At 37.7% G+C, this 27,033-nt stretch overlaps 1 protein-coding gene across 1 annotated transcript in view; it reads right to left on the reverse strand.

The window, feature by feature from the left end:
* The window catches only part of SRP72 (signal recognition particle 72), a 32,464-nt gene extending 11,986 nt beyond the window's left edge, over positions 1-20,478 (reverse strand). Inside the window, exons 1-12 of the mRNA XM_035004920.1 lie at positions 20,334-20,478; positions 18,290-18,410; positions 15,656-15,779; positions 14,192-14,335; positions 14,001-14,112; positions 11,969-12,000; positions 11,218-11,342; positions 10,259-10,316; positions 6,395-6,526; positions 5,041-5,169; positions 3,611-3,683; positions 1,976-2,040 (exon numbers count right to left, since the gene is read on the reverse strand). Of these exons, the coding sequence (XP_034860811.1) occupies positions 1,976-2,040; positions 3,611-3,683; positions 5,041-5,169; positions 6,395-6,526; positions 10,259-10,316; positions 11,218-11,342; positions 11,969-12,000; positions 14,001-14,112; positions 14,192-14,335; positions 15,656-15,779; positions 18,290-18,410; positions 20,334-20,442 (1,224 nt within the window). The 5' untranslated portion in view covers positions 20,443-20,478. The remainder of the gene's footprint in view (positions 1-1,975; positions 2,041-3,610; positions 3,684-5,040; positions 5,170-6,394; positions 6,527-10,258; positions 10,317-11,217; positions 11,343-11,968; positions 12,001-14,000; positions 14,113-14,191; positions 14,336-15,655; positions 15,780-18,289; positions 18,411-20,333) is intronic.
* Between the last annotated feature and the right edge of the window lie 6,555 nt (positions 20,479-27,033).

The following is a 27,033-nucleotide window of genomic DNA, read 5'->3' on the forward strand; positions in this document are numbered from 1 at the left end:
CCCAGAATAAGCTTTTTGAAAAATGAAAAAATTAGAAAACAGCAAATAAAAGTTGTTAGGCTCTCTGCCAGTACCAAATTCATCATTAAAAATTATTATCTTTCTGGGGTGCCTGGGTGGCTCAGCTGTTAAGCATCTGCCTTTGGCTCAGGTCATGATCCCAGGGTTCTGGGATTGAGTCCCATGTCGGGCTCCCTGCTCAGCGGGAAGCCTGCTTCTCCCTCTCCCACTCCCCCTGCTTGTGTTGTTCCCTCTCTCGCTGTGTCTCTATCAAATAAATAAAATCTTTAAAACAAAAAATTATCTTTCTAGACCATAATAACTAGAAATACCATATACAACAGTGGTTCCCAAATACAAAGGTACTTATCTATAAAATATAACTTTCCGGGTGCCTGGGTGGCTCAGTTGGTTAAGCGACTGCCTTCGGCTCAGGTCATGATCCTGGAGTCCCTGGATCGAGTCCCACATCGGGCTCCCTGCTCAGCGGGGAGTCTCCTTCTCCCTCTGACCCTCCCCCCTCTCATGTGCTCTCTCTCATTCTCTCTCTCAAATAAATAAATAAAATCTTAAAAATAAATAAATAAAATAAAATAAAATAAAACTTTCCTCTTAAACTAGTGCCAGTTCACAGTTTGTTACTAGAGTGTAGCAAGCATAATAGTTGAGAATAGTGCTTAAAAATTAGTTTATATAATAAAACACTGCTGGGACATCTAATGTGTGATAGTGAGGTACACACCAGTGTGGCTAAACTCCCATGATAAGTTCTATCTGGCCTGAGCTACAAAAGGCCAGTGATAAGCTTGCCTAGTGTGTTGGAGGGACAGCAAGGAGACCCATGTCGCTAGAGTAGAGTGAGACTAGGAGAAGCAACATGAGATGAGGACAGAAAGGAAACAGAAACAAGAAACTGGGTCTTTTTTTTTTTTTAAGATTTTATTTATTTATTTGACAGAGAAAAACAGAGCGAGAACAGGAACACAAGCAGGGGGAGTGGGAGAGGGAGAAGCAGGCTTCCCGCCAAGCAGGGAGCCCAATGCAGGGCTAGATCCCAGAACCCTGGGATCATGACCAGAGCTGAAGGCAGACGCCTAACGACTGAGCCACCCAGGCGCCCAAGAAACTGGATCTTTAAGAAAATCAATAAAACTGATGAACCTCTGGCTAAATTGATCAGAAAACAAAAAAGAAGACCTGAATAACCAGTATCAGGAATGAGAGATGGTCTACAGATATTAAAGGGATAAATAGGAAATACCTGAACAACTTTTATGCCAGTAAGTTCAACAATGATGAAGTGGACAAATTTCTTGAAAGGTAATAGAAGGCCAGATATGAAATTTTAGAAATTTATATTTGATTCTAATACAGAGTAATTGTAGTCCAGTCTTGAAAATATGAATCTTCAAAGGAGAAAGCATTACCATAATACATTACCAATATACATTTACTGAGTGCCAACTGTAAACAAGCTGTGTTAGAGGATACAGACATGAATAAAAGTCCCTGTTCAATAAATGTACATACCACCAATGACAGCATTAGCCTCTACTTTGAAATAGATGCTTTCACAGCTATATCGGTGATCTAAATCTGTGATGACTGAATCATCACAGAACTAAAAACTAAATTTATTGGCCACTATCACTAAATTTTTTTATCTCAAAATATCACATTGAAGACATGATAAAATAAATTAGGCTAAGAAATTCCCTATACAGGTTTTAGGTTATTTAAGGTTGGCTTTTAGTGATAATGTAAGGCTTAAATAGTGCCTGGCATATTTGCCTAAATAATAAACCAATACACAGCAGAAAACAAAATGACATTAAATGCAGACCAGTAACTTATTTTAACTACTACTCCTACATTATGAATAAACAGAAATTAAATACAAAGAAACATCAAACATACCAATAGACTATAATTCCGCTACTTTTTTAGTCTTATAATATTTTAGTTATAAACTCACCATGCCTGGCTTATGCTTTAACTCTTCTATGCTTCTCAATATTAGACATGCTTTGGATATATTACCTTGAGAGATTAAAACATCATCATCACACTGAAGAAAACATTATTAAAAAACAATAACATAAGAAATTTAAGTCCTATTTTGTAGTATCTCCAAATACTCAAGCTTTGGGATCTTTGGGATAATGGTCCCAAGAAACAATATACCTTGCTTACACCCACAAAGAAAGTTAATGGCAGAGATTCTACCAGAAAAGAAGTCTCCCAACTCCCACCCAGTCTTTCTCCATTTTCAGACTGTAACTTAAAGGACATCCTACCCTTAGAGACTTTAAAACATGTTACTGCAGATGTGAGTGCAATGGAAAATTTCCTACAATGTCAAAATACCGATTTTCTAGTCATTGTAAACATCAATAATGTAACCTTCCAAAGTCTTTAAAAGCAAAATAGAAACCAATGACAGCTCTTTCTTAGTAATTTTAGTAGGATAAATACTCCTCTCAAAAATAAACTAAAAACTGGATAAGGAAAGAAAATAAGGGAAGAGCAAGAAAAAGCAGAAGTGGGAAAAGGAATAAGAAATAAGAGAGGAAGATAAGGAAATGTGAGAATGGGTAATATTATGGGAGACCAACAATGTTTCTTTTTTCCTTTTTTTTTTTTTTTAAGGTAATCTTTACCCCCAATGTGGAGCTCTGAGGCTCAAACTCATGACTCTGAGATCAAGAGTCGCATGCTCTACCAACTAAGCCAACCAGGTACCCCAAAACCAATAATGTTTCTTAACCTTGTTTTTATTACTAAACACTAAGAAATCTCATAAGACTTTCTTTTTTCTCTAATTATCAAGTATCCTGATCATTACCCATGAAATTTTCATTTTGGCCATAATATCTGTAATTTTTTTGGCCACCCACCAAACAAATGATCCCTACCCCCATGTTGAGAATGCATGGTCTACACCAGAAATACAACTTCCTATGATGGAAATGTCTTTATCTATGCTGTTCAACTAGCCTCATGTGGTTATGAAATTCCTATGTGGCTAGCCCAAGGGAGGAAATGACTTTTAACAAATTTCATTTTATTTTAAAGTTAAAATAGCTACATGTAAATAATGGTTACCAAAAGCTCTAGATAATCACTTAAGGCTAGTTCAAATCATGGCCAAAAACCACTAGCAGTTTTCTGTAGGATTCAAAAATGTCAGTTTTCATTAAATTTCCCTGCCTCTTTTCCCCCAAAGATATGGGTAAACTATAAACAAAGGATAAAGGGTTAAGTTAAGAAAGCTAAATGCAAAGTAACCCTTCTTTCATGCAAATACTAGCAAGTAACAGATATAAGCATTTCTACATATGACATACCCAGGAAATTTAAGTATGGTCTTTTGAAACATAGGAATCCTTTGCTTCTACCCACTTTCAAGGCACAGATTGAGAATCATTCTAAAAATTTAAGAATAACCTGAAAAAAAGGCTGTTTGAAACAGTAATAATTATGCTTCATCATTATGCAAGAAAATTTTTTTGCAAAATTTTTAAAACCACATAGTTCACAACTACTTCAGAAACATTTCAACCATGTTTCCATTAAAATATTTTAATCATGATGAAATAATTATTAATACCTTGGGAAATCTTCAGCTGTGCCATGGTCAGCTTAATTTCAGCTGCATTTTCTGGATGCTGATCTGAAAACTCCTAAAATGTTTTCAGTTGGAGGAAAAAAAAAAAATCACAATTTACACAACTAACCGCACACAGTTCAATTATCACTTCTACACAGAAATATTAAAGTTCTGGTTTCAGGTCAAAATTTTAATTCTGGAAAAACTTTGATTCCCATTTTGTTTTAAAATTATGCTCTGAGGGGCACCTGGGTGGCTCAGTCAGTTAAGTATCTGCCTTCAGCTCAGATCATGATCCCAGGATCCTGGGATGGAGCCCACATTGGCCTCGCTGCTCAGCGGGGAGTCTGCTTCTCCCTCTCCCACACCCCCCTGCTTGTGTTCCCTCTCCGGCTGTCTCTCTCTGTCAAATAAATAAAATCTTAAAAAATAAAATAAAATAAAAATATAATAAAATTATGCTCTGAAAGTGTAATAATATCAAGTTCCAGGAAATCACTAATAGAGAAATAATAATTAAGATTACTACATAGTTTTGTTTGTTTAAATAAGATACTCAAATAGATGCTGTCTCCTTACTGAGGATCCCTGCTAGGTAATTCTGCCCTTCAGGATGGTCCTAACTTCACCCTGTTCAACTTTCCAGGGTACTGTACCCTCAGGAATTTCAAACATATAATCTAACAGCTGATTTAGGATGATAAAAACCAAGTTAGTATCTCTGTAATTGTTTGAGGTTTTGGACTGACTCATTGGAAAATACATTATTGAAAAAAGAGGTTAAGCATATTCTGGCATTATAAGCCTAAAACAAACCTTTAACTCATCCTAAATTGATCGCCAAATGAAAACCATTCTTCAGGTTTATGGTAAACATTTACTGATGCAAACTTTATTTATTTATTTTTTTAAAGTAGGCTCCCAGGGGGCGCCTGGGTGGCTCTGTCCTTAAGCGTCTGCCTTCGGCTCAGGTCATGATCCCAGGGTCCTGGGATTGAGCCTGCATCTGGCTCCCTGCTCTGTGGGGGGCCTGCTTCTCCCTCTCCCACTCCTCCTGCTTGTGTTCCCTCTCTGGCTGGCTGTCTCTGTCAAATAAATAAAATCTTTAAAAAAATAAATAAATAAAGTAGGCTCCCGGCCCAGCATGGAGCCCAACACGGGGCCTGAACTCATCACCCTGATATCAAGACCTGAACTGAGATCAAGAGTCCAACACTCAACCAACTGAGCCAGACTGATGCCCCATAATGCAAATGTACATAAAACAAAGCTGTAGCTCAAGAATTAACTAAAGTGACATTCTGGATTTTGTCTACTGGTATGTTACCTATTAGTTTTCCCACTTTACTTACAAGTTTGTAGGCTATTCTAATAAAAATGAAAAAAGGATGCAACTACATGACACCTCATTAAAAACTCAATTTCTTTACCTGAAGCAGTTCTATTGCTTTTGTGTGCTGCTTTTCACGGCAGAGCTGGGCAGCTTGGATTAATATAGGCAGGAGATGCTCAGGACTTTGGGACTGTAAACTGGCAGATATTTTGCGGCACTGTTCTGCCTAAAAAACAGTATTTCCCCCCCACAAAAATAAGCTGGTTAATGCAATTAAACATTAAGTGAATAACCAAAAAGAAAAGGAAGGGGTGGAAGGGGAAGGAACTCAGCTGAAAGACAATAGTGAAGAACTATCTAGGGTAAAAGAACTGGTTTACAGTATCTATTTTCAATTTTCTCCTGTAAGAAAAGATTTCCATTTACTGAATTTAAGCTATGAGTTACAAAAGCATTTAGGAAAGGACTATTTCTTTGGGGGGGGGAGCAGAAGGAGAGGGAGAATCTTAAGCAGGCTCCACGCCCAGCTTATAGCCCGACACCCAACATGGGCTCAATCTCACAACCCTGAGATTATGACCTGAGCCAAAATCAAGAGTTGGACGTGTAGGGGCGCCTGGGTGGCTCAGTTGTTAAGCATCTGCCTTCAGCTCAGGTCATGATCCCAGGGTCCTGGGATCGAGCCCCATATCGGGCTCCCTGCTCAGCAGGAAGCCTGCTTCACCCCTCTCCCACTCCCCCGGCTTGTGTTCCTTCTCTCGCTGTCAAATAAATAAATAAATAAAAATCTTTAAAAAAAAAAAAAAGAGTTGGACGTGTAACCCACTGAGCCACCCAGGTGCCCCATGAAAGGACTAGTTCTAAATATTAATTTGGATGCTTAAATTCCAGAGTTTTGTTTAAAAAATGAAAACACAAGTATCACCCTTTGCTTAAAAGCAACAAAATGTATAGGTATTTCTTGCTAAAGTATTCAAGAATAACTTAGCTCAGTTCTAAATAATAAAAATGTTACTGACTCTCACTTTCCCACTGAACACCTCTGCTATGGAAAAGTATGAAATCTTGAGAATTAATGCATATTAGAATGGACCTCCTTAGCATTTACAATTATACACAAACTAAAATGAAAGACAGATCTTAAACCTATAATTCCAGTTGACATCTTTGATGATTTCTACTTTAATTCAGAGAGATTAGAAATAAGATAATGAGAACAGTATCTCATTTACAAATGTGAATAGTGTTCTCGTCCTCTTAAAAGGCAGCTGTAGACCTTTACAAAGAATTGAGCAAATTACTTATTTAACAAAATCTATGATATATGACATTCTGAAAAATACATTGGTATAAGACAAACAATATACAGAGATTGAACTGTTACACCCATTATGCCTCATATGCCATACTCCAAAAGGTTTAGTCAGAGCAATGAGAGATTTGTTACCTACCTGGTTTGTGTACATAGCAAGTAAAGCTTTGTTAAATTCTATAGCTTGCAGCTGTTTCTTAGAAAGCTTAAACTCTACTCCTTCTGCATTGGTTAATTTCACCTTCTTCTTGGAGTCAAAGACATTTTGGTCCTGAAAAAGAAAAGTTCATTTGCCATTAACAGCAATCTCAGACTTTAATCTTTTAACACTTCAAGGCTTTATTCCTCTTCCATTTAGTTATTTTATACACAAGAGAGCTTGGAAGATAATACATCTGCCTGGTTAGGTTGTTTAAACCCCTAAGATGCATATAAATTTGTCTTGGGTTCTTGGTTTTCTTTTGATTTATCCTTCCACTATTAACTGCTTGTTTTGAGCTTTTTGAAGAAAAGTACTTACGGACAGAACAAATCTTACAGTGGAAATCAGGACTACAAAGATACAAAGAAATCTGGAATCTACACACTATGCCCTTTAGAATTTAGATGACAAATGAGGAAAGTAATTCTTTCCTCTTTGAAACAGTCATTATGTAAGCAAATCAATAAAATTCAGAAATAGATTCACACCTCTTTTGAAAGCATTTTTAGCAAAAAAATGCCAATGTAACACAGCTACTGTTTTTCTTTTCCTTAAGGTCCTTCTCACCTAGGCAGTAGCTCAAAGAAGCTCAAATTCTCAAACTTCTGTGTGCAGCAAACACAATGTTATCTGCCTTAAAAAAGTCCTGTTAAGAATTACAGAATGTCACATACCTTTCTAGGAAGACAATTAAATTACATGCATCTTGAGGACAAACTGAGCATCTGAATACCTACTATGTGCACAGTATTCTAGCTTTGTAAATAAGTATCTGCAAATAAGTGATACCCTATGTTTTTGTTTTTGTTTTTGTTTTTTAAGATTCTATTTACTTATTTGACAGAGAGAGACACAGCGAAAGAGGGAACACAAACAAGCAAGGGGAGTGGGAGAGAAGCAGGCTTCCCGCTGAGCAGGGAGCCCAATGCGGGGCTCGATCCCAGAACCCTGGGATCATGACCTGAGCCAAAGGTAGACGCTAAAGACTGAGCCACCCAGGCACCCCAATACCCTATGTTTTTTAAACCAGGTCTTCTACTAGTTTGAAGAGTAAAAGAAAACAAGGAAGAAATCTAAAATAAATACTTTTTCTGAGTGTGAAGCTTCAAACCAAAGTAAAATTACTTTAATGTACAGCAAAAAACTTTCATATAAATCCTTTTTTTTTTTTTTAAGATTTTATTTACTTGAGAGAGAGAGAGCATGAGCTGTGGAGAAGGGCAGAGGGAGAGGGGGCAGCAGACTCCCTGCTGAGCAGGGAGCCCAATGCAGGACTCGATCCCAGGACCCCAAGACCATGACCTGAGCCAAAGGCAGACACTTAACCAACTGAGCCACCTAGGCACCCCTCACATAAATCACTTCTTAAGAAACCAGATTTCTAGTTGGTTCTCCTCTGTACTATTTTAATACTTCAATTCATCTTGCATGCCACTTAAACTTTGCTATCATGGCACTTACTCAAAAATTTGATTTTCAGGTGCTTGGGTGGCTCAGTTGGTTAAGCAATTGCCTTCGGCTCAGGTCATGATCCCGGAGTCCCGGGATCGAGTCCCACATCAAGCTCCCTGCTCAGCGGGGAGTCTGCTTCTCCCTCTGACCCTACCCCCTCTGTGCTCTCTCTCTCTCAAATAAATAAAAATTAAAAAAAAAAAAAAGATTTTCAAGACATTCCATACCTTGGTACCATTCAATCTAAACTTTAAAAAATTTTTAACTAGCATGTATGTATCCTCTTAACTTGTTTTCTCTTTCTTCCCATAAGTCGTAAGTATTTCTCCATATGTTCACTTGCTTATGCTGCTGTTTAACCCTCAAACCGTAACCCTCTTTTTCAAGGGTCAGCTACAAATTTGCCAGGTCAGAGATCTTTTCTTTCACCAATACTGCAGTTAAAAAGTAAAAAATTTAAACATGCACAATTTTTTTCAATACCAGAATGAGACTTTTAAATGATATAATTATTACCACTGAGTTTCATATTTCTTTTGCATTAGCTATTGAATCCAGCACTATTTTGAATAAAAAGTCTGTTGACTATCTCTCTCCCTCTGTGATCTCTCTTGCTCTCACTCTCTCAAATAAATTTTTAAAAAATCTTTAAAAAATAGAGGTGCCTGGGTGGCTCAGTAGTTAAGCATCTGCCTTCAGCTCAGGTCATGATCTCAGGGTCCTGGGATCGAGCCTCCCATCGGGCTCCCTGCTCAGTGTTGAGTAGTCTCAAATCTGCTTCTCCCTCTCCCTCTGTGATCTCTCTCAAATAAATAAATTAAAAAAAAATCTTTAAAAAAAAGTTTGGTATATAATGACAACAAGATTAAGATATCCAGCGTTGGGTGCCTGGATGGCTCAGTCGTTAAGCGTCTGCCTTCGGCTCAGGTCCTGATCCCAGGATCCTGGAATCGAGCCCCGCATCGGGCTCCCTGCTTCGCGAGAAGCCTGCTTCTCCCTCTCCCACTCCTCCTGCTTGTGTTCACTCTCTCACTGTCTCTATCAAATAAATAAATAAAATCTTAAAAAAAAAAAAGATATCTAGTGTTTTACACTCTCCTTCCCATATCAGGTAAAAAGAATTTATCCTCACCAGCACTTCAAATAATTCAAACACACCAAAAAAAAAAAAAAAAAAAATCACAAACACAGGCAAGTATATAATGCTGCTAAGATTCAAATGCCAGAATCAATTTTTGAAAACCTAAACCATGCCAAAAGCCTGCAACATCCTATAACTACTACTCTTTCTAGTGCTATTATCTCAGCTCTGGAGACCCTCTGAATTTCTGCTATTGGAGGAAGGAAGTACCATGAAGGACTCTGGAGTCAAGTGATTGGAATCCCAATCCAAGTTCTACCTCTAACAGGCTGTGACCTTATACAAATTACTTAACTCCTTTCAGCCTCAGATTATACTCCTACAAATTGGCAGCAAGTACTGCCACCTAAAAATATAATTGTGGGGGCGCCTGAGTAGCTCAGTCGTTAAGCGTCTGCCTTTGGCTCAGGTCATGATTCTGGGGTCCTGGGATCGAGCCCCGCAGCGGGCTCCCTGCTCCACGGGAAGCCTGCTTCTCCCTCTCCCACTCCCCCTGCTTGTGTTCCCTCTCTCGCTGTGTCTCTCTGTGTCAAATAAAATATTAAAAAATAAATCAATTAATTAAAAATAATAAAAATATAATTGTGAAGATGAAATACGATGGCACTTGAAAAATCACACAGTTTATCAAAAGAAATCAAATGTTACTTTTCTTATTTTCTACTGATTTCCATTTCAAATCTGAAATGTTCATCTATTAAAACAATGTTCTAAATGGTGGTTAATTTTACTAGTACAGTAGTCTTTAGGATTGTTTATATTCATACTTGTAATATTTTACATGTGGCTTTGAGGGTGGGCATGTCTCCCTTCCCCCAAAATAAAAACCACTGGAAAGAAAAGAATTACACATAGAAAACTTGTACTCAGACTCACTAGAAGAAAATGACACATAAAACATGCACATGCTTAGTATAAAGTCAAAACAATTTATTTTTCAATATATAGATTCTCCACATTATTATAAACTGGGAAAAGGGTAAGACAGTCCAGAGACTGTCTTAAAAACTGCAAAAAAAAATAAAACTGCAAAAAAGTTTTATTACCTGAATATAGTTTGCAGAATCATCTTTATGAAAGTTAAACTGTGATTGTGATTTTGCTACAACTGGACTGTGTCATGGAAAAAAGAAGTTAACCTGGGATAAAGCTAAGGTAATGTTTTCAATGTAAAATATAAGTGTAAGAAAGCAATGTATATCCCATACCTTGTTAATAGTAATGATGTTGTTTGCAATCACAGCTAGCAATCCCACATCTGTTGGCCTGTGAACAATAAGCAACAGTCAAAAAGAAACAAACCTTTAAAAAGAGACTTCACCCCCTATAAAAGACATTTCATTTAAAATAAACTTACTAGCTACCATATGATCCAGCAATTGCACTACTGGGTATTTACCCCAAAGATACAAAAGTAGGGATCCGAAGGGGTACGTGCACCCTGATGTTTATAGCAGCAATGTCCACAATAGCCAAACTGTGGAAAGAGCCAAGATGTCCATCGACAGATGAATGGATAAAGAAGATGTGGTATATATATACAATGGAATATTATGCAGCCATCAAAAGGAATGAGATCTTGCCATTTGCAACGACGTGGATGGAACTGGAGGGTATTATGTTGAGTGAAATAAGTCAAACAGAGAAAGACATGTATCATATGATCTCACTGATATGAGGAATTCTTAATCGCAGGAAATAAACTGAGTGTTGTTGGAGTGGGGGGTGGGGTGGGAGGGATGGGGTGACTGGGTGATAGACACTGGGGAGGGTATGTGCTCTGGTAAGCGCTGTGAATTGTGCAAGACTGTTGAATCTCAGATCTGTACCTCTGAAACAAATAATGCAATATATGTTAAGAAAAAAAAAAAAGAAGAAGAAGAAGAAGGTAGCGGGAGGGGAAGAATGAAGGGGGGAAATCGGAGGGGTAGACGAACCATGAGAGACGATAGACTCTGAAAAACAAACTGAGGGTTCTAGAGGGGAGGGGGGTGGGAGGATGGGTTAGCCTGGTGGTGGGTATTGAGGAGGGCACATTCTGCATGGAGCACTGGGTGTTGTGCACAAACAATGAATCATGGAACACTTCATCTAAAACTAATGATGTAATGTATGGGGATTAACATAAGAATAAAAAAATAAATAAAATAAAATAAAATAAACTTACTTTAGTTTTATTATTTGATTGTAAAGTTGCAACGCCTCCTCTGTACAACCCTGAAGCTGCAGAATATAGGCCATCTGCCCATGAATGATGGCCAGTTCTGCCTGTGGGTCTTCCTCAGTCCCATCCTAAGAAGAAAAAGAAACTTTTTTTCCCTTGTTATTTTCCAAATCGATCTCCATATTTATCAAGTATTCCAAACATTCAAAAGGTACACAATCTTAAAGACAACATATCATTTTCAGAAAACTTCCCTTAGAATCAGTTTGTTAAAATTTAGGAATTTGATAAAGGTGATTCCAAAAGCAAATTACTGTGTAGATGAGCGCCAGAAAACAATAAAAGATTGGTGAAAAGGCCAACAACTGTAAGGATTCTGTAATGAAACTACTTCATAACTGTCTTTAAGACAATTGGAAATCATGACTGTTGGATTATTTGTGGTTCATTTAAGAAATATGCATGGGATTCCTATGAAAGGACCCATATTCAAAGATCTGAGCCTTGCATATAAGAGAATGAATTTATATTAATATAAATTTAAAATAAAATATATATGGCATATAAAAATTCTAGTATTGTAATTTCCCAGCCTAAGACTCCATCAAATAATTGATCAAGAGGATTTTTACTGTGATTATTTAATAAATCACCACCTATTCCAACAAGTCAATAAATACTACAATGAAGCACCCTATAAATTTATATTAGTCAGAAGTGTAAAATTTGGGTTTAATAAGAGTGGAATACTTACAGAATCTTCTGATAATGAACGGCGGCAAAGATCTATGGGGAAAAAATAGTTTTAAAATTAATATTGCATGGGCGCCTGGGTGGCTCAGTTGGTTAAGCGACTGCCTTCGGCTCAGGTCATGATCCTGGAGTCCCTGGATCGAGTCCCGCATCGGGCTCCCTGCTCAGCAGGGGGTCTGCTTCTCCCTCTGCCCTCTTCCCTCTCATGCTCTCTGTCTCTCATTCTCTCTCTCTCAAATAAATAAAATTAATATTGCAGGGTAACTCCCATTCCTTTCACCATTCTGAAGAGCAAGAATTAAATTCTTGGGCAGAAGATTTCAAGATAATTTTAATAACAAGCAAATTTGGAAATTTATTATTAGCATCAACATAAATAATAATAAACATTACATAAATACCATCAGTCCCTGACTATTCTAGCTCTCTGGCATTTTTCTTTCATTTGTAATCTCTAGGTTAAAAAAAATTTTAAGGGCATTTAAAAAATATAAATGTAACAAATGTTGATTGCAAAAAATCAATGACAAAAAAGTAGTAAAGACAATAACCCCACCACCAAGAGATAACCATTATTAGCATTGTCATTACTATTTTTTAAATGCAAATGCACAGCCACTTTTAAAATGAAAGTGTGATATGATATTCTACATACTATTTTGAAACCTACCTTCCCCATTTAATATATTGTGGACATCTTTCTATTATAATAAATACAGATCTACAATTTTTTTTTTAAGATTTATTTATTTTAGAGAGGGAGGGAGTGAGGGAGCGAGGAGAGAAGCAGGCTCCCCGATGGGCATGGAGCCTGATGTGGGGCTAGATCCCAGGACCCATGAGATCACAACCTGAGCCAAAACAGAGTAGGACCCTTAACGGACTGAGCCACCCAGGTGCCCCCACATCTACATTTTTATTTTGAAGACTGCATGGTAACCTATTTTGTGGTCATGGTAAAACTTAGCCAATCCTCTTATAGGACAGAAACTCATGATGTTTCTAATTTTTTTCTTACGACCATCCCTTCAATTAGCACTCATAAACATACATATATGAATTTATCTAATTATTTCCTTACAATAAATTTCTTCATTTATCTAATTATTATTAATTAATCTAATTATTTCCTTAAAATGAAATCCTTGGATCAAAGGGTATGCAAATTTTAAATCCGCCACACATCACCAAACTGCCCACTGCAAAGTCAGTATTACTTTTACACTCAAAACTTCCATGTATAAGAATGTCCTTTTCCCACACCACTGTCAATACTGGGTATAATCAAGAAATTATAAATCTCAAACATACTTTTCTTCTCATGATGCTCCAACTTCTGCTTTTATTTTAACCTTCAACATTAAAAATTGACCCTGCTTCACCTTCTTTCCCTCCCTATCACTGCAGTCCCTGCATCACTTTTATAGCTTCCAGGGAAATATGTATGCAGAAGAAAAGTCTACATCTTTCTGGAGTTGAAACCAAACATAAGCTAATAAGACTATTTTTCTTTTTTTCTTAATTAAAGCTTCAAAGCATATAAATGTTATATATGACAACATACTAAATGGAGTTAAAACTGTGCTTGAATAGTGTTACCAATATAAATGCAGTGTATGTGCATGCGTGCACATACACACAAAGGCACACTGATTATCACTGAACTTGAGTACCCTAGTTTAATAATGATAACCAATATTTATTGGATGCTTATGTTATATGCCATGTACTGCTGTAAGTGCTTGATGTTAACTCAATTTACATTTAATATTCACAGTAACTTATTAAAAAACCTCCTCAAAAATAAGGTCTGGTATGGATGAAAATGGACAAGTACTCTGGCTTAGGGATTAGACAGAAATAGGGGAGACATGCTAAAATGCCAAGAGAAAAGCTAGATGAATTTTGAGAAATTCCCACTGCATCAATAATTTCCAATTATAAATCTCACAAAAATCAAATACAATTTTTGGAAATACTGTTTTAAGTTATATGCACATTACAATTACACATAATTTTAATAAACTTCCAACCTTCAGCTTTTTGTAGGATTTTCATTGCTTGGCTCAGCTGGCCTTGTCCTATTAGAGCACATGCAGTATTGTAGCACAGTTCGTGTGTCCCTTCTTGGAGGCCCAAGTTCTCCTGTCATGGAGCAAAATACCAGTCAAACACTAGACAGGAATATTGTTTCATAGCTGTGTGGGTACACAGGGATACTCACTGGAACTACTTTTTCCCAGTTGCTTTGAGCTGCAACAACTGCTGAAAGGTTTGTTTTTCTCTCTTCATCATAATCATCTTGGGAGTTTCGGACAAGATCTCTATACACCGCTAAGCATTCATCATAGCGTTCTAACCGGTATAACTAGGGAGACAAACACCAAGTAAGAGATCAGAGGAGAAGACAAACATAGTATTATGTCTCAAACATCATACAAACCCTTTTTTGAATCACTAAGTAGGAAACCTTATTCAGCATGATACGGGCAATCAACAGTTTTTCCTTTGCAATTTTTCAATTAGTTCTGTGTGCTACTAATACTTTCAAAAACTTGCAATGAATGAATCTCTACTATACTGTAGATTTGTAGTCATGATTCAGATAGAAGTCATTGTATTTACTTCCTTCCTGAGGTTAGGGAAATGCCTAAGTGGGTTTTGAAAGAAAACATTTCCAAAGAAATCAGCCTGCTACCTAAATCTGACTTACAATGAAAAAATTTTCCCACCCACAAAATGATTGTTAAGCCCCCGTGAACAGGAACAAAATTAGATGTTAACAACAGGACTTAATATTTTCTAAGAGTTCACTATATTAAATCTTTATTTCCTTTTCCCAGAAACCAGCTAATATAGGGTTAATAATCAAGTACACAAAACATAATTCCTGCTTATTTCATTCAAGTTGTTCTCAAAGGGCAATAACTGCCACTCTGGGTAAATTAAGTCAACTTTTTATGACAGAGACTGATGCCCTTCATCAAACTCAAAATGCCGGAATTTACCCTAAATTTGCCCAGCTTACCTTAAAAGTTCTTTATAAACCTACAATCCATGAATTTGTCCAAATCTTTCTCCAACCTGTATGTATTATTAAACTCTTAGTATCTCTTGGAGACAATACATTTATTACATTATTTGCCCTTACTGACATTTTAAAAATCTTTAAGAGGGTTTTGTTAGTTCTACTAAGACATTTGTCCTCTCATCATTAACAGCTTTATTTTTACAGTAGGCTTAATTAAATATCTCAAACCCTTTCAGAATAAGAGTTTTAGGGAATTCATAAACTAGTTAAATTCATCCAAATTCTTATTTATCACGATTTACTTTATTTTAACCTTAAAACAAAATGTGTTAAAAACTAGAAATATAATTTCAAAACTGTGAAGGCCATCAAAACTGGCCTTCATCTTTCCAACTAAAATCAAAATTTCATAGGATAGTTTTTAATTCTAATTTTCTAATTACCCTGAAGAAATAATTTATTCATAGAATATTATATATGCAACTGTTTGTGTGAAGATCAAGAAGAGGGAATATGTTCAAACCTCAAGAATTGGTTTGGTGGCAAGTTTTGTGGAGCATCAGGATGGGCTGAGGTTCCTCATCCCTGCTCCTCACTACAGGTACAGTCATGCCCACTCAGGATGATTGTCAACATGTATTTTAAAGCAGTAATTACCACTTGTCCATAAAGCTCCTTTAATTTGTCTGTCTGCTGATTGGCACTTTCTATTGTCTTCAAGGCATTTTCAATCCTGTTCAGCCTGTACTCACAATATGCCTTCTCAAAGGAAAGAGAGTTACTGAAAAAGAAAAAAACCAATATCTAATCATTAGCTAATACTGCAAAGCATCCACTGTATGCCAGACACTGCTGTAAGTACCTGATCCATATTAAGTCATTTAATCTCCATTAACAACAGATGAGGAAACTGACAAAGTGTCGTAACATGCCTGAAAATCAGTTCCCAAGTGGCAGATAATATTACATTCATTTCCCTTGCCTCTCTTGCTTTCATGGATATTCTTTAAAACAAACATTTAAGAATGAAATCATGAATCAGCTAAATAACTAATTGTCTTAGATAAAAAAACAATCTGAGCACTATTTTATTTTTTCAAGATTTTGTTTTTCAGTAATCTTCACACCCAACATGGGACTCAAACTCACAACCCTGAGATCGAGTCATGTGCTCCACCGACTGAGCCAGCCAGGTGCCCCTGAACACTATTTTAAATGGGTTATTACAGAAGTTTCTTAAATCTACTAATCAAATAATAAGCCCTATAAAGCTGCTTTAAATGTGTTCAAAAAACAAATGAATAGCAAAGAAAAGGTAACTAAAATCTTAAAAGAACATAGTACTTGTAACCAAACAACTGATAAACACACAACAATAAAAACATTACCTATCTACATTGACAACTCATCACATTAACGTGACACTTGAAACTCATTTTGGAGTTTCATTTATTTATTTTTAAAGATTTTATTCATTTATTTGACAGAGGGGGAGAAAGCACAAGCAGGGGGAGCGGCAGGCAGGGGGAGAGGGTGAAGCAGGCTCCCCAATGTGGGGCTCGATCCCAGGACCCTGGGATCATGACCTGAGCCGAAGGCAGATGCTTAACCAACTAAGTCACTCAGGCGACCCTCATTTTGGAGTTTTAACCATAACCCATGAGGAAGAATACTTATCAAGCAAATGACAATATCCTTTATTTACTTGCCTAAAAAAAATTATTTGAAAATCTCCCTATGTCACAAAATAACCAAAATTCAAGATACTGAATTTTAGTATAAACATGTTTACTAGAAAGTAGTGTCCCCTTTACTTTTTTATTTTTACTGAAGTTTTAAAATTAGTTTTCAATCTTTCTGTATAGATATGGCTCAAACTGCCCCCATACCAAAAGGTATATGCTAAGAGGTTTTACTTCCACTGCTATTCACATCTATCCTGCTCTCCTTTACCTCCAAATGACTTTTATTCACTGTTTCTTCACCTAGTGTTTGTTTTTGCAAATACAGGAAAATACACATATAAATTCTTATATCCTCCTTTTCTTATACAAAAAGTATACTATATAGTTGTTGACCTTTGAACATGGGTTTGAACTGCATGAGCCCACTTATATGTGGATTTTTTTCAATAAATACAGTATAGCATCTTAGATGTATTTTCTCTTATGATTTTAATACCATTTTCTTTCCTATAGCCTACTTCATTCTAAAAATATAGTATATAATACATATAACATAAAAATACATGTTAATCAACTGTTTATGTCATCTGTTAGGCCTCCAGTCAATAGTAGGCTATGAGTACAGTTTTTGAGGAGTCTAAAGTTATACACAGATTTTCGACTACGCGGAGGGTTGGTGCCCCTAACCCCTGAGATATTGAAGGGTCAACTGTACACTGTTTTTAACTTTATAAGCCAGTATTTCATTAAAGAGTAAATATGCTGCAAAAAACTTTATTTCAATACACATTTCTTTTGCGGCTTAGGCATAACTGTAAAGAAAAATCATATTACAGTAAAAATTTAGAATATAAATTCACATTTCGTGAAATGATGAAATAAATGAAAAAGATTAACAACAACAACAAATGCTAGATATTCTAAAGACTGCTAAAGAACTCTGACACCGAATGATCTTGACCTAAAATCATACTCATCTCAACACTTCTCAAAGGAGATAGGCATGGAAGTCAGGTGAAGATTGCCATACCATCCTAAAGGCCTCTACTTATACATCCCTACCCTACATGTTTCTCCCTCTCTGCCTTTTTTTTCTTTAATTAAACTTCTGAGTTGTTCTCCTTATGTCCTCCAAGAATTCATTACATTTATGACCCATATCCTTCAGCAGTTTACCTGCTTCTTAGTGGTTCAAAGGGAAGACAGAGGTAAAGAAAAATGCTCCCTAAGGCAGAAAAAAAACAAAGATACTATTGCTCCTGGGTGCCTGGGTGGCTCAGTCGGTTAAGTGTCTGCCTTCAGCTCAGGTCATGATCTCAGGGTCCTGGGATCGAGCCCCGCATCAGGCTCCTTGCTCAGCGGGCAGCCTGCTTCTCCCTCTGCCCTGCTGCTCCCCCAGCTTGTGCTCTTTCTGTCAAGTAAATAAATAAAATCTTAAAAAAAAAAAAGGTACTATTGCTCCTTCCAGTTTCAGAAATACTATTGCTAAGCAAAAAAGGTAAAAAAAAATCACTGAATAGTGAGGGAAAAAAACCCATGGAAATGTTTATAGCTATGGTAACCATTATTTCTAATAATGGCACAAACAACTAACTGAATCACTTACTTGGCTAACACTTTAGTGTGAGTATTGATGACATTCAAGGCTTCCTTGAAACTTCCATTTTGGATAAGGCATACCACTTTACAGTGTAGGGCAGTTACGTCATCCTTGTTGATCTGCAGTACTAGAGAACAATTTTAGGAAAAAATTTTAAAATCCATTCCCTTCTCACATTTTTACTAAATTTTCCCACCCCCTGCTTCAAGAAGCTACATTTCCAATTTTATTGCAGCAACAATCAGTTGAAACATTTAAAAAAAAAAATGACCGATCTTCATTTTTAACTTAAGAAGTGGCAAAAGGACAGTTATAATTTAGTAAGATTTCCAATGAGATAGATTTCCAAGATGCTTGTAGCAAAAATAAATATTTAAATAATGAAATAAAGGAGAAAGGAGCTATCTCCTCCAGCTTTTTCACCTTAGGACACATGCTACATCCTACATATTTCATTAGTTCACCAAGAAAGAAAAAAGTTCATGTAGAATTTGGAAGCAAATGACTTAGGTTTGAGTACAAGCTTGTCATTAGTGTCTTCAGGTCATGGGCAAATCATTTCACAGCAAAATGTCAGTTTTCTGATCTGCAAAACTAGTATGAAAGTTATAAAGAAGATTAAATGAGAATACTTTAGAAAAGTCTATAAGCTGTAAAGTATACAAATGCAACTTATTTTGCTGGCACTATTTCCAAAAACCATTCAATATTTCCCTTTTCACCTAAGACGACCGAGCAAAAGAGGACAAGGAAAGACTCAGGTGGCAAAGTTTGAAAGCTAAACAGCTGTTCAGTGTAAAAATGACCACAATCACTCCCCTTGCCCCTGGGTAACATTAGGAACCCAATTCTGTGTAAGAATCATATAAATTTTTACCAATTAAGAAAATATGTATTGATCAACAAACTGAAAAAAAAACCCGTGATTAAATAATTCCTGCAAATACTTATTACACTGCTACTGAATAGTACTGGTTGCAGGTTTAGCCAAAAGCTAAAGTTAATTCAAAACAAGTTTAAGAATAAAATTAACTCTAATCAGTAGCTATTTTCCTTAATGTCTGAAATTACCAAAAGTGCACTGTGGCATAATCACTTCTTTTTACATTAACAATAGGATATTGAAAATTGCATAATCCTGTATGCTACTGACATACTTTGTATGTTACTGCTTTAAACAGCCAAACCCTGTCTTGGTAATCACTTTTCAAATCTACCAAGTACAGGCTGCATCTTCAGTAAAGATTTTACCATGACAGCATTAAAAAACAAACAAAACAAAACAAAACAAAACAAAAGCATGGCCCTATTACAATTACATAGTAAAGGATAAATGAATATAATGAGTAAACCTCAAACCAAAGGCAGTTGACTCAAGATTTACCAGTTACGGGGCAAAAAGCCCCCCAAAACCGAAAGACAAACAAAAAAAAACCAGGCCAAACTCTTCTTCCGACGTAATTTCAAATGTTATTTCAAATGTGCTTTCACACACACATTTTCTGATCTAATGACACTGGAGAGAGATTTTATCTATGAGACTGACAGGCCTAACATCCATATCCAGCCCTTTTCCCTCTCCGGACTCTGTACAGCTTCCACCTCGTCAGCACCAGCTTCTAAACTACGTGTCCCTAGCAGATTCCTCCCTCCGATGCGGCAGAAAAAGCTCCCTCAGCAATACTGTCTTGATCATTCCTCTAAAGGGAAGGAGAAAAGGTGGTGATGTGAGATAGTTCCGAATTAAGGAGCAAAAACGGAGGAGCCGGATAAGAAAACAGTTTGAAAGAGACGCATGGAGTTGCGGTCTCTTTAAATTCCACGCTCACTACCCAGCGGTGGATAAAGAGGGAAGTACACGTGGCTCTAAGCTACCCAGGACCTTGGGTTGATCTGGTGGAGCAGAGGGGCTGCAACCCACGCCCATCGGGCGTTCGGGCCCCCGAGCCGCGGGCGGCGATCTCCGATCCCCGCGTCTACTCGGAGGTGGTCGCGCGCGCCGGAAGGAGGCCGCGTCCTCTCTGCGGCCTGGGCCCGCCCCGACACTTACTCTTGTTGACGGTCTTAAGAGCGCGCGTGAAGTCACCGTTCTGGCCATAACGGTTCACTTCACTCCAGAGCGCAGGCACCGAAACCCCCCCGCCGCCGCCGCTCGCCATCTTGGAGAAGACGCGGGGAGGGGCGGGACGACCTCTGCCCCGGAAGAGGATTTCGGAGGTGGCCAAGCGGAGGAGGAAGCCGGTGGTTGCTAAGCGGTTTGGAGTCGGAAACGCCCTTCTCCCTGAGTCTGTGTCGGAGATCGTAATCTTAGCGGTGTTCGCTAGAAATTTGCGTGGATAGATAGAATCGATACACCTTACCTGAAACTTGTCTGAAGGAACGAAGTGTCGGACCCTGGGAGGGGGTTGAGAAGGGGTTCACCAGATAGTTCCGGCTCAAAGCAGCCTGCTTTTCTGGGGCTACCGCTGCTGGCGAAGCAGCACCTTCTTCCTACGAGGCGGAGCTGAGTGACGATCTGTGGAAGAGAGTAAGAGGTCTATAGGGTGGTAAAGTACCAACTAGAAGCCTTAGGAAGTCCTTTGAAGGAGAGTGGGAGAGAGACGGCTTCTCTTTGCCGCTGGAGAGTACTTCATAGAGGAATTGTATTTGAAAAGGATCTTGAAAGATGATTTAGGAAAACCTGGGGTTGGGTCTGAGTAAAATTCTAGCAGAGAAGCGAATATGAGGAAAGGCACAGAAGAAAAAAGAACCAACAAGTGCAAAGCACGTTTGATGAAACCCTCTTGGCTGCACTGTGAGCTCCAGTTCAGGAACAATCAGCAATAAGGCCAAAGGACGTGTAAGCGGTGAGAATGTCCAGGCTCAGTTCCTGGCTCTGCGACCCTAGATGTCTGACTGTGAGCAAGTTATTTATCAGAGTCCCAGTTTTCCCGACTGTAAAATAGGGAAAATATTATTATTGTTCTGGGGATAACATAGACTTCATGCATCCTGTCATTTACTGGCACTCAATACAAAGACATAGGAGGTTTAGGGTTTTTGTAAGAGCTTAAATATCAAGATATGTTTGAAGGTCAGAACTGAGTACCTGTTGAGTGCTCTTAAAAAAGACAGGACATTTTATTGAACGCCTCTGCAGACCCAAATATTGTCAAAATCCTACTAACTCCTGCCATTTCCTCTCTCCCAGCATTCTGTTCTTTTTATCCCTCAATATTTCTGTACCTGGTTCCAGATTTTAAAAATTACTTCTTTGACCTTGCAGACTAGACAACATTCCCCATTACTCTCTAATACAGCTCTGTACTTCTGAGCACTCATCGTTTGAAGCCTATCTCTTTATATGGACTATCATTTCCATGAGGTCAGGGACCATATTTACCCTTACTCACCGCAGTATCCCTAGGATCTAGCACACTGCCTGGCACATAGTTGGTACTCAACTTTTTAACATGGATTTTTGCTTATTTCTCCCCTAATCTGAGTTCCTTCAGGGTAGAAGGTATGTCCAACTCATAGTTGTGTCCAGTGGTGCCTGGTACATTTCATGTCTGGTCAATATAGTATAATGTAAAAACAGCACTACTGGTCTAGTGAACTCTATCTCAATACAATCTCTGTGAATTAGTAAAAATCATGGAAAGAGTTGTGGACTTTCATTGACTGTGGAACTGTCACAGATTTTAAGCTAATTATGCCTAGATTTCAGCAGGGCAAGGGAGTTCCAGATGACATCTGATATACCCAAAATTTTGTGTGAATTTTTCTGAGAAAGTTTTTGTAGCTTTCATCGGATTCTCCAAAGGTGTTTTTATGCAACAGCCCCACCCCACCCAAGGTTAAGAACCGCAACCTTAGTGGTGATTCTGTTAACTTCTCATAAGACTGACTTTATAAAAGGATTCAGTTTTAGTTTCTGCATCAGTCTTGATCCCATATACTGTGTAGCTTCCAAAAATTCCTCAGAATTCTGGTATGGATTCCTATAGTTCTATTTCTTATGTCATTTTCATCAGGTTTTCTTGCAAACAGGATATATGAATTTTATCTGCCCTTTTTTTTAATCTGCCATTTTTGAGACAAGTCTTCCAGAGTGGTCTTTTAAAGCATTTATCTGATGCTGCTCTTCTACCCTCAAGATGAATTCCAAAAGCCTATCATGTAACGTCCTTTATAGTTTGGCCTCTGCTTTCTATCTCCCCAACCCACATAGGTCTTTTGTTACTCACTCCCTAGTCCCCTTGCATGTTATACTCCTCTAACAGTTATATGTGGTTCCATGTTGCTGTACCTATGGGAATTTGCATTTATTCATTCAACAAATACTTACTAAATGTTTCGTATGTCTTGGTGTCTGGCATTATACTGGTTGCTAGGGATACAATTAACAAAAAAAATAAGACAACCCAGTATACTCATGGAATGTATTTTCTAGTTGGGAGAGATAGGCAATAAACAAATATATACTATGTTCAGTGGTAATAAATTCAATGAAAATTAAGGTAAGAGGGATTGAGAATAGAGTGCAAAGAGTATGTTCATTCACAATGTATACTTGTTCTTTCAATTCCTCCCTTCTTTGTGTACTCAGAATCCCTGATCATTTACTCCGTATTAAGACAATGTAGTGTTTTGAAATTGTCTGCCTCCAATACTGCAAGATTCATTGAGGGCAGAAATTGGATCTTGTTCATTGCTGCATCCCCAGGATCTTCTTACACATCACCGGTACTCAAAATCTTATTTTTTTGCACCATTTGTGGATTTAGCCATTTGTGATTTCTGAGAAGCTTCCATGTATAGTTATCTTGTCATTTTATCCACTCTGTGAAGCAGGCAGAAGAAATATTTAGTTGTACCTTACAAATGAGAACTGAAGCTCACAGTAATGTGCCTAAGGAAATCTTTTCATTTCCCTTCTACTGCTATTTTCACTGTACCACAATGTTAGATGAACAACTCCATGCCAAGTAATTCGAGGTCATGGGAGTTAAATGCAAAAAGCAACATTAAAACATTTTCACTCCAGCTTCCCAAGAACTGCTGGGCTGAAGATGAACTGTGGATAAGCCACATTATGCTGATTCTCTGCCCCTTTTCCCTGTTTTTTATTTAAAGATTTCATTTATTTGAGAGAGAGACAGCGAGAGAGGGAACACAAGCAGGGGGAGTGGGAGAGGGAGAAGCAGGCTTCCCGCTTGAGCAGAGAGCCCGATGCGGGGCTTGATCCCAGAACCCTGGGATCATGACCTGAGCTGAAGGCAGACGCTTAACAACTGAGCCACCTAGGTGCCCCCTTTTTCCCTGTTTAGAAATGAAATCAGCTGAAGGAATATTAAATTCAAGGTGATTTTCATGGTGAATCAGTTCCACTCATACCATCTTCTACAGTCTGCCAAAGGGGATGTTATATAATGTATTCATGTGTCAGAATATACTTCACGTATGTTGACTCATTTAATTCTAACAGGATGAGGGAGGGAGTATTATTAGTCTCATTTTACACTTGAAGGAGAGGCATAAAGAAGAGTAATTTACCAAAGGTCACATCATCCTTCACCTGGACTATAATATAGCTCCTTAACCAATCTCCTTGCTTGTCCACACAATAGCCAGAGAACTTTAAAAACATGTTAAATATGTCATGTCATGACCCTGCTCAAACTTTCCAGTGGTTTTCCTTTTGTACTTTAGCGTGGCCTGTAGGTCCTAAGTGATCTAGTCTTTGCTTACATCATCTTCCATTCTTACCTTTGCTCACCAGAGATCCAGCAATAGTGGCATGTTTGCAGGTCCTCAAAAAGGCAGAGCTGTTTTACTTCCTGCCCCTAGTCTGGGTACTTCCCCACATTTTTGTATGGCTTGCTCTTTTACATCATTGCTCTGCTCTTTGCAAAAACCTTCCTCTTATCCCCAGCACTGTCCTACCACCTTGGTTATTCTTCATATGCACTTATACTTCCCTAACTCTACCTAAGACATCTTTTATGGTTTGTTATCCCCAATAAGATTTTTGTGACAGTGGGAGCCTTGTTTCTGTTTAGTGCTGCTTTCCTAGGGCCTAGAATAAAACCAGGCAAAGCATGTTACTTCATGAGTAGATGGATGAATAAAGCTTCACACAACTTATCTTTGTTTTTTATTTGACTACAGTGTTTACATTTCAATGAAGGCTTTAAAGCAACAGCGATTGTAAGCATGCCTTTATGATACAAAGTTAAGTACTGTATTACTTGGACACATTTTTCTTCCTCTTTTTATGTTCACCTACAAGCCCAAAGAAAGTATAATCACCCAAAGATGGCAAACTAGGTAGGTTTGTATAAGGTAATGTAACAGTTAAAATACTTTCAAACAAGTATTTTCTCTAGTATTAATGAAACGACCCTTCTGAGGATATACATACTCAAAAAACTAATAGTGAAAACTAACAGTGGAAATGATAATGACCACTGAAATGGTCAGTCCTATCTACTAGTCTAAATCAGTGTTTGAAATTTCTCATGTACTGCACCAAAGCAGGTGGAATTTTTGCAGGTTGAGATAGAAAAGCTGAAATTGCAGCCAATGACTATTCAGAGGCCACAAAACCAAAGTTTAAAGATGTTAAAATCATATCTTTTTAATTGTTCTTGTGGACTAACATAAGAGAATGAAGCAGTACATAATTTTTACAATTCTCCCATCTCTAGCAGACCGCTAGGCATGGCACATCAAAGCAAAAGGCAACGTGAAGAAATAAAGTGTAAGATTATATTTTCTCCTCTACTGCAGCTTCCAATCCAACAAAGAAAAAGGGATTTGGGAAGGTTTCATGGAGAGAATGAAGATGAAGCTCTAGTAACAGATTTTAATGACAATAGATTTTAATAATTCATTCTAAGAACTAAAAGTACATTGAATGGATAAAGATGTGGTATGTATATACAATGGAATATTACTCAGCCATCAAAAGAATGAATTCTTGCCATTTGTAACAACATGGAGCTAGAGTGTATTATGCTAAGCAAAATCAGTCAGAGAAAGACAAATACCATATGATTTCACTCATGCGGAATTTAAGAAACAAAACAGATGAACATATGGAGGGGTGGGAAAAGGGAAACAAACCATAAGACTCTTAAATGATAGAGAAAAAAACAGGATTGATGGAGGGATGTGGGTGGGGGATGGGCTAGATGGGTGATGGGTATTAAGGAGGGCACTTGTTATGATGTGCACTGGGTGTTGTATTTAAGTAATGAATCACTGAATTCTACTCCTGAAACCAATATTGCATTGTATGTGAACTAACTAGAATTTAAATTAAAACTAAAAAACTTAAAAAAGGAAAAAGAAAAAATAAAGTACAGATAAGTGAAAGTCAAAAATTATGAGGAAAGCAAGTTCCCTTGATGGGTTGCATCAATGATTCTTAAGCTACAAACCATGACAGGCTTCAAGAGAATGCAAAAACCAATGGAATCTGTTGGTAAATTTTGTGTGCAATTCTCTAGGGAGAGAGTCAAGGGCATTCATATTTTCAAGGGGTCTATGTTGCAAAAGAGATGTTAACAGTTTATGTTGTCAGTCCTTGGACAACTTCAAAATGTTGAGAATGAAGACCTTCTAGATCAGTCCAATAATGTAGAATTTGACCCCCACTTGAGGCTTTTGAACAGAGAATGGGTAAACCGGGTAAATTCAGAACTCTGTAATAAATGAGATGTGAAAATGTAAGAGAGAAATATTAAGGATGAACTAACACTTCTGATTTGGGACACAGAGTACAGCCAGTTAACAGGCTGGATGGCAGATGAAATAAGTTTGGAGCATTCAGACAGACAGGAATATACAGTTCAAACTACAAGTCTACAAACACAGAGCTAAGAGTCAGTAATGCTAGTTTTAGCTGAAGGAGTTACTCCAATGATTACTTGTAAGTAATGGAGAGACTCAATAGAATAAACATCAATACTTAAAGGGAAAGAAGAATATAAGAAAAACATCAGGATTGAGGTTGGAGTATCTTAGTGTCTAGTCAAAGAAAGGAATGGTGAGGACAATCATACCCTGCCCCATGAGATGAGGTAAAAGAAGTGATAAGAGATGCTAGCTTGTTAACAGTTCAGAGGGAGGTGAAAAGGTATAGACAGTGTAAGCCAGTGGCAAAGATCTTACCAAGATTTCATCTGTAGCAGAGATTTTTTTTCCTCACACAGTGTGGGTTTTGTTTTTTTAAGATTTTATTTATTTGTCAGAGAGAGAGAGAGAGAGAGCACAAGCAGGGGGAACAGCAGGCAGAAGGAGAGAAGCAGGCTCCCCGCTAAGTGAGGAGTCTGATGCAGGACTCGATCCCAGGACCCTGGGATCATGACCTGAGCCGAAGGCAGACACTTAACCGACTGAGCCACCCAGACATCCCTGTAGCAGAGACTCTTAACATTTTAATCCTTTGGATAAAAACGATGATTGCCCCCTTTCCATAAAAGTGAACACATACATAAAATTCTACATGGAAGTTTAAGGGGTTCATAGACATTCAGATTAAAGTTTAGTGATCTATAAAAAAGTCCTCAGGTCTGCGTAATTTAACAGTGATTTCCAAACATGGTTTATAGATTGATGATGAACTATAACACCTCTCAGTAACAACTGCTCCTTTAGAGGTGAATCTTACTGGGTACCCTGTCCAGACTTCTACTGTTATAAGAAAGAAACCAGTATGGTTATCAACTAGGAGATTCCAATTTCAGAAAATCATTGTAGGC

This window comes from Mirounga leonina, unplaced genomic scaffold (genome assembly GCF_011800145.1).
Source record: "Mirounga leonina isolate KUSES-001 unplaced genomic scaffold, KU_Mleo_1.0 Mir_129, whole genome shotgun sequence".
In the NCBI taxonomy this organism is placed as follows: domain Eukaryota; kingdom Metazoa; phylum Chordata; class Mammalia; order Carnivora; family Phocidae; genus Mirounga; species Mirounga leonina.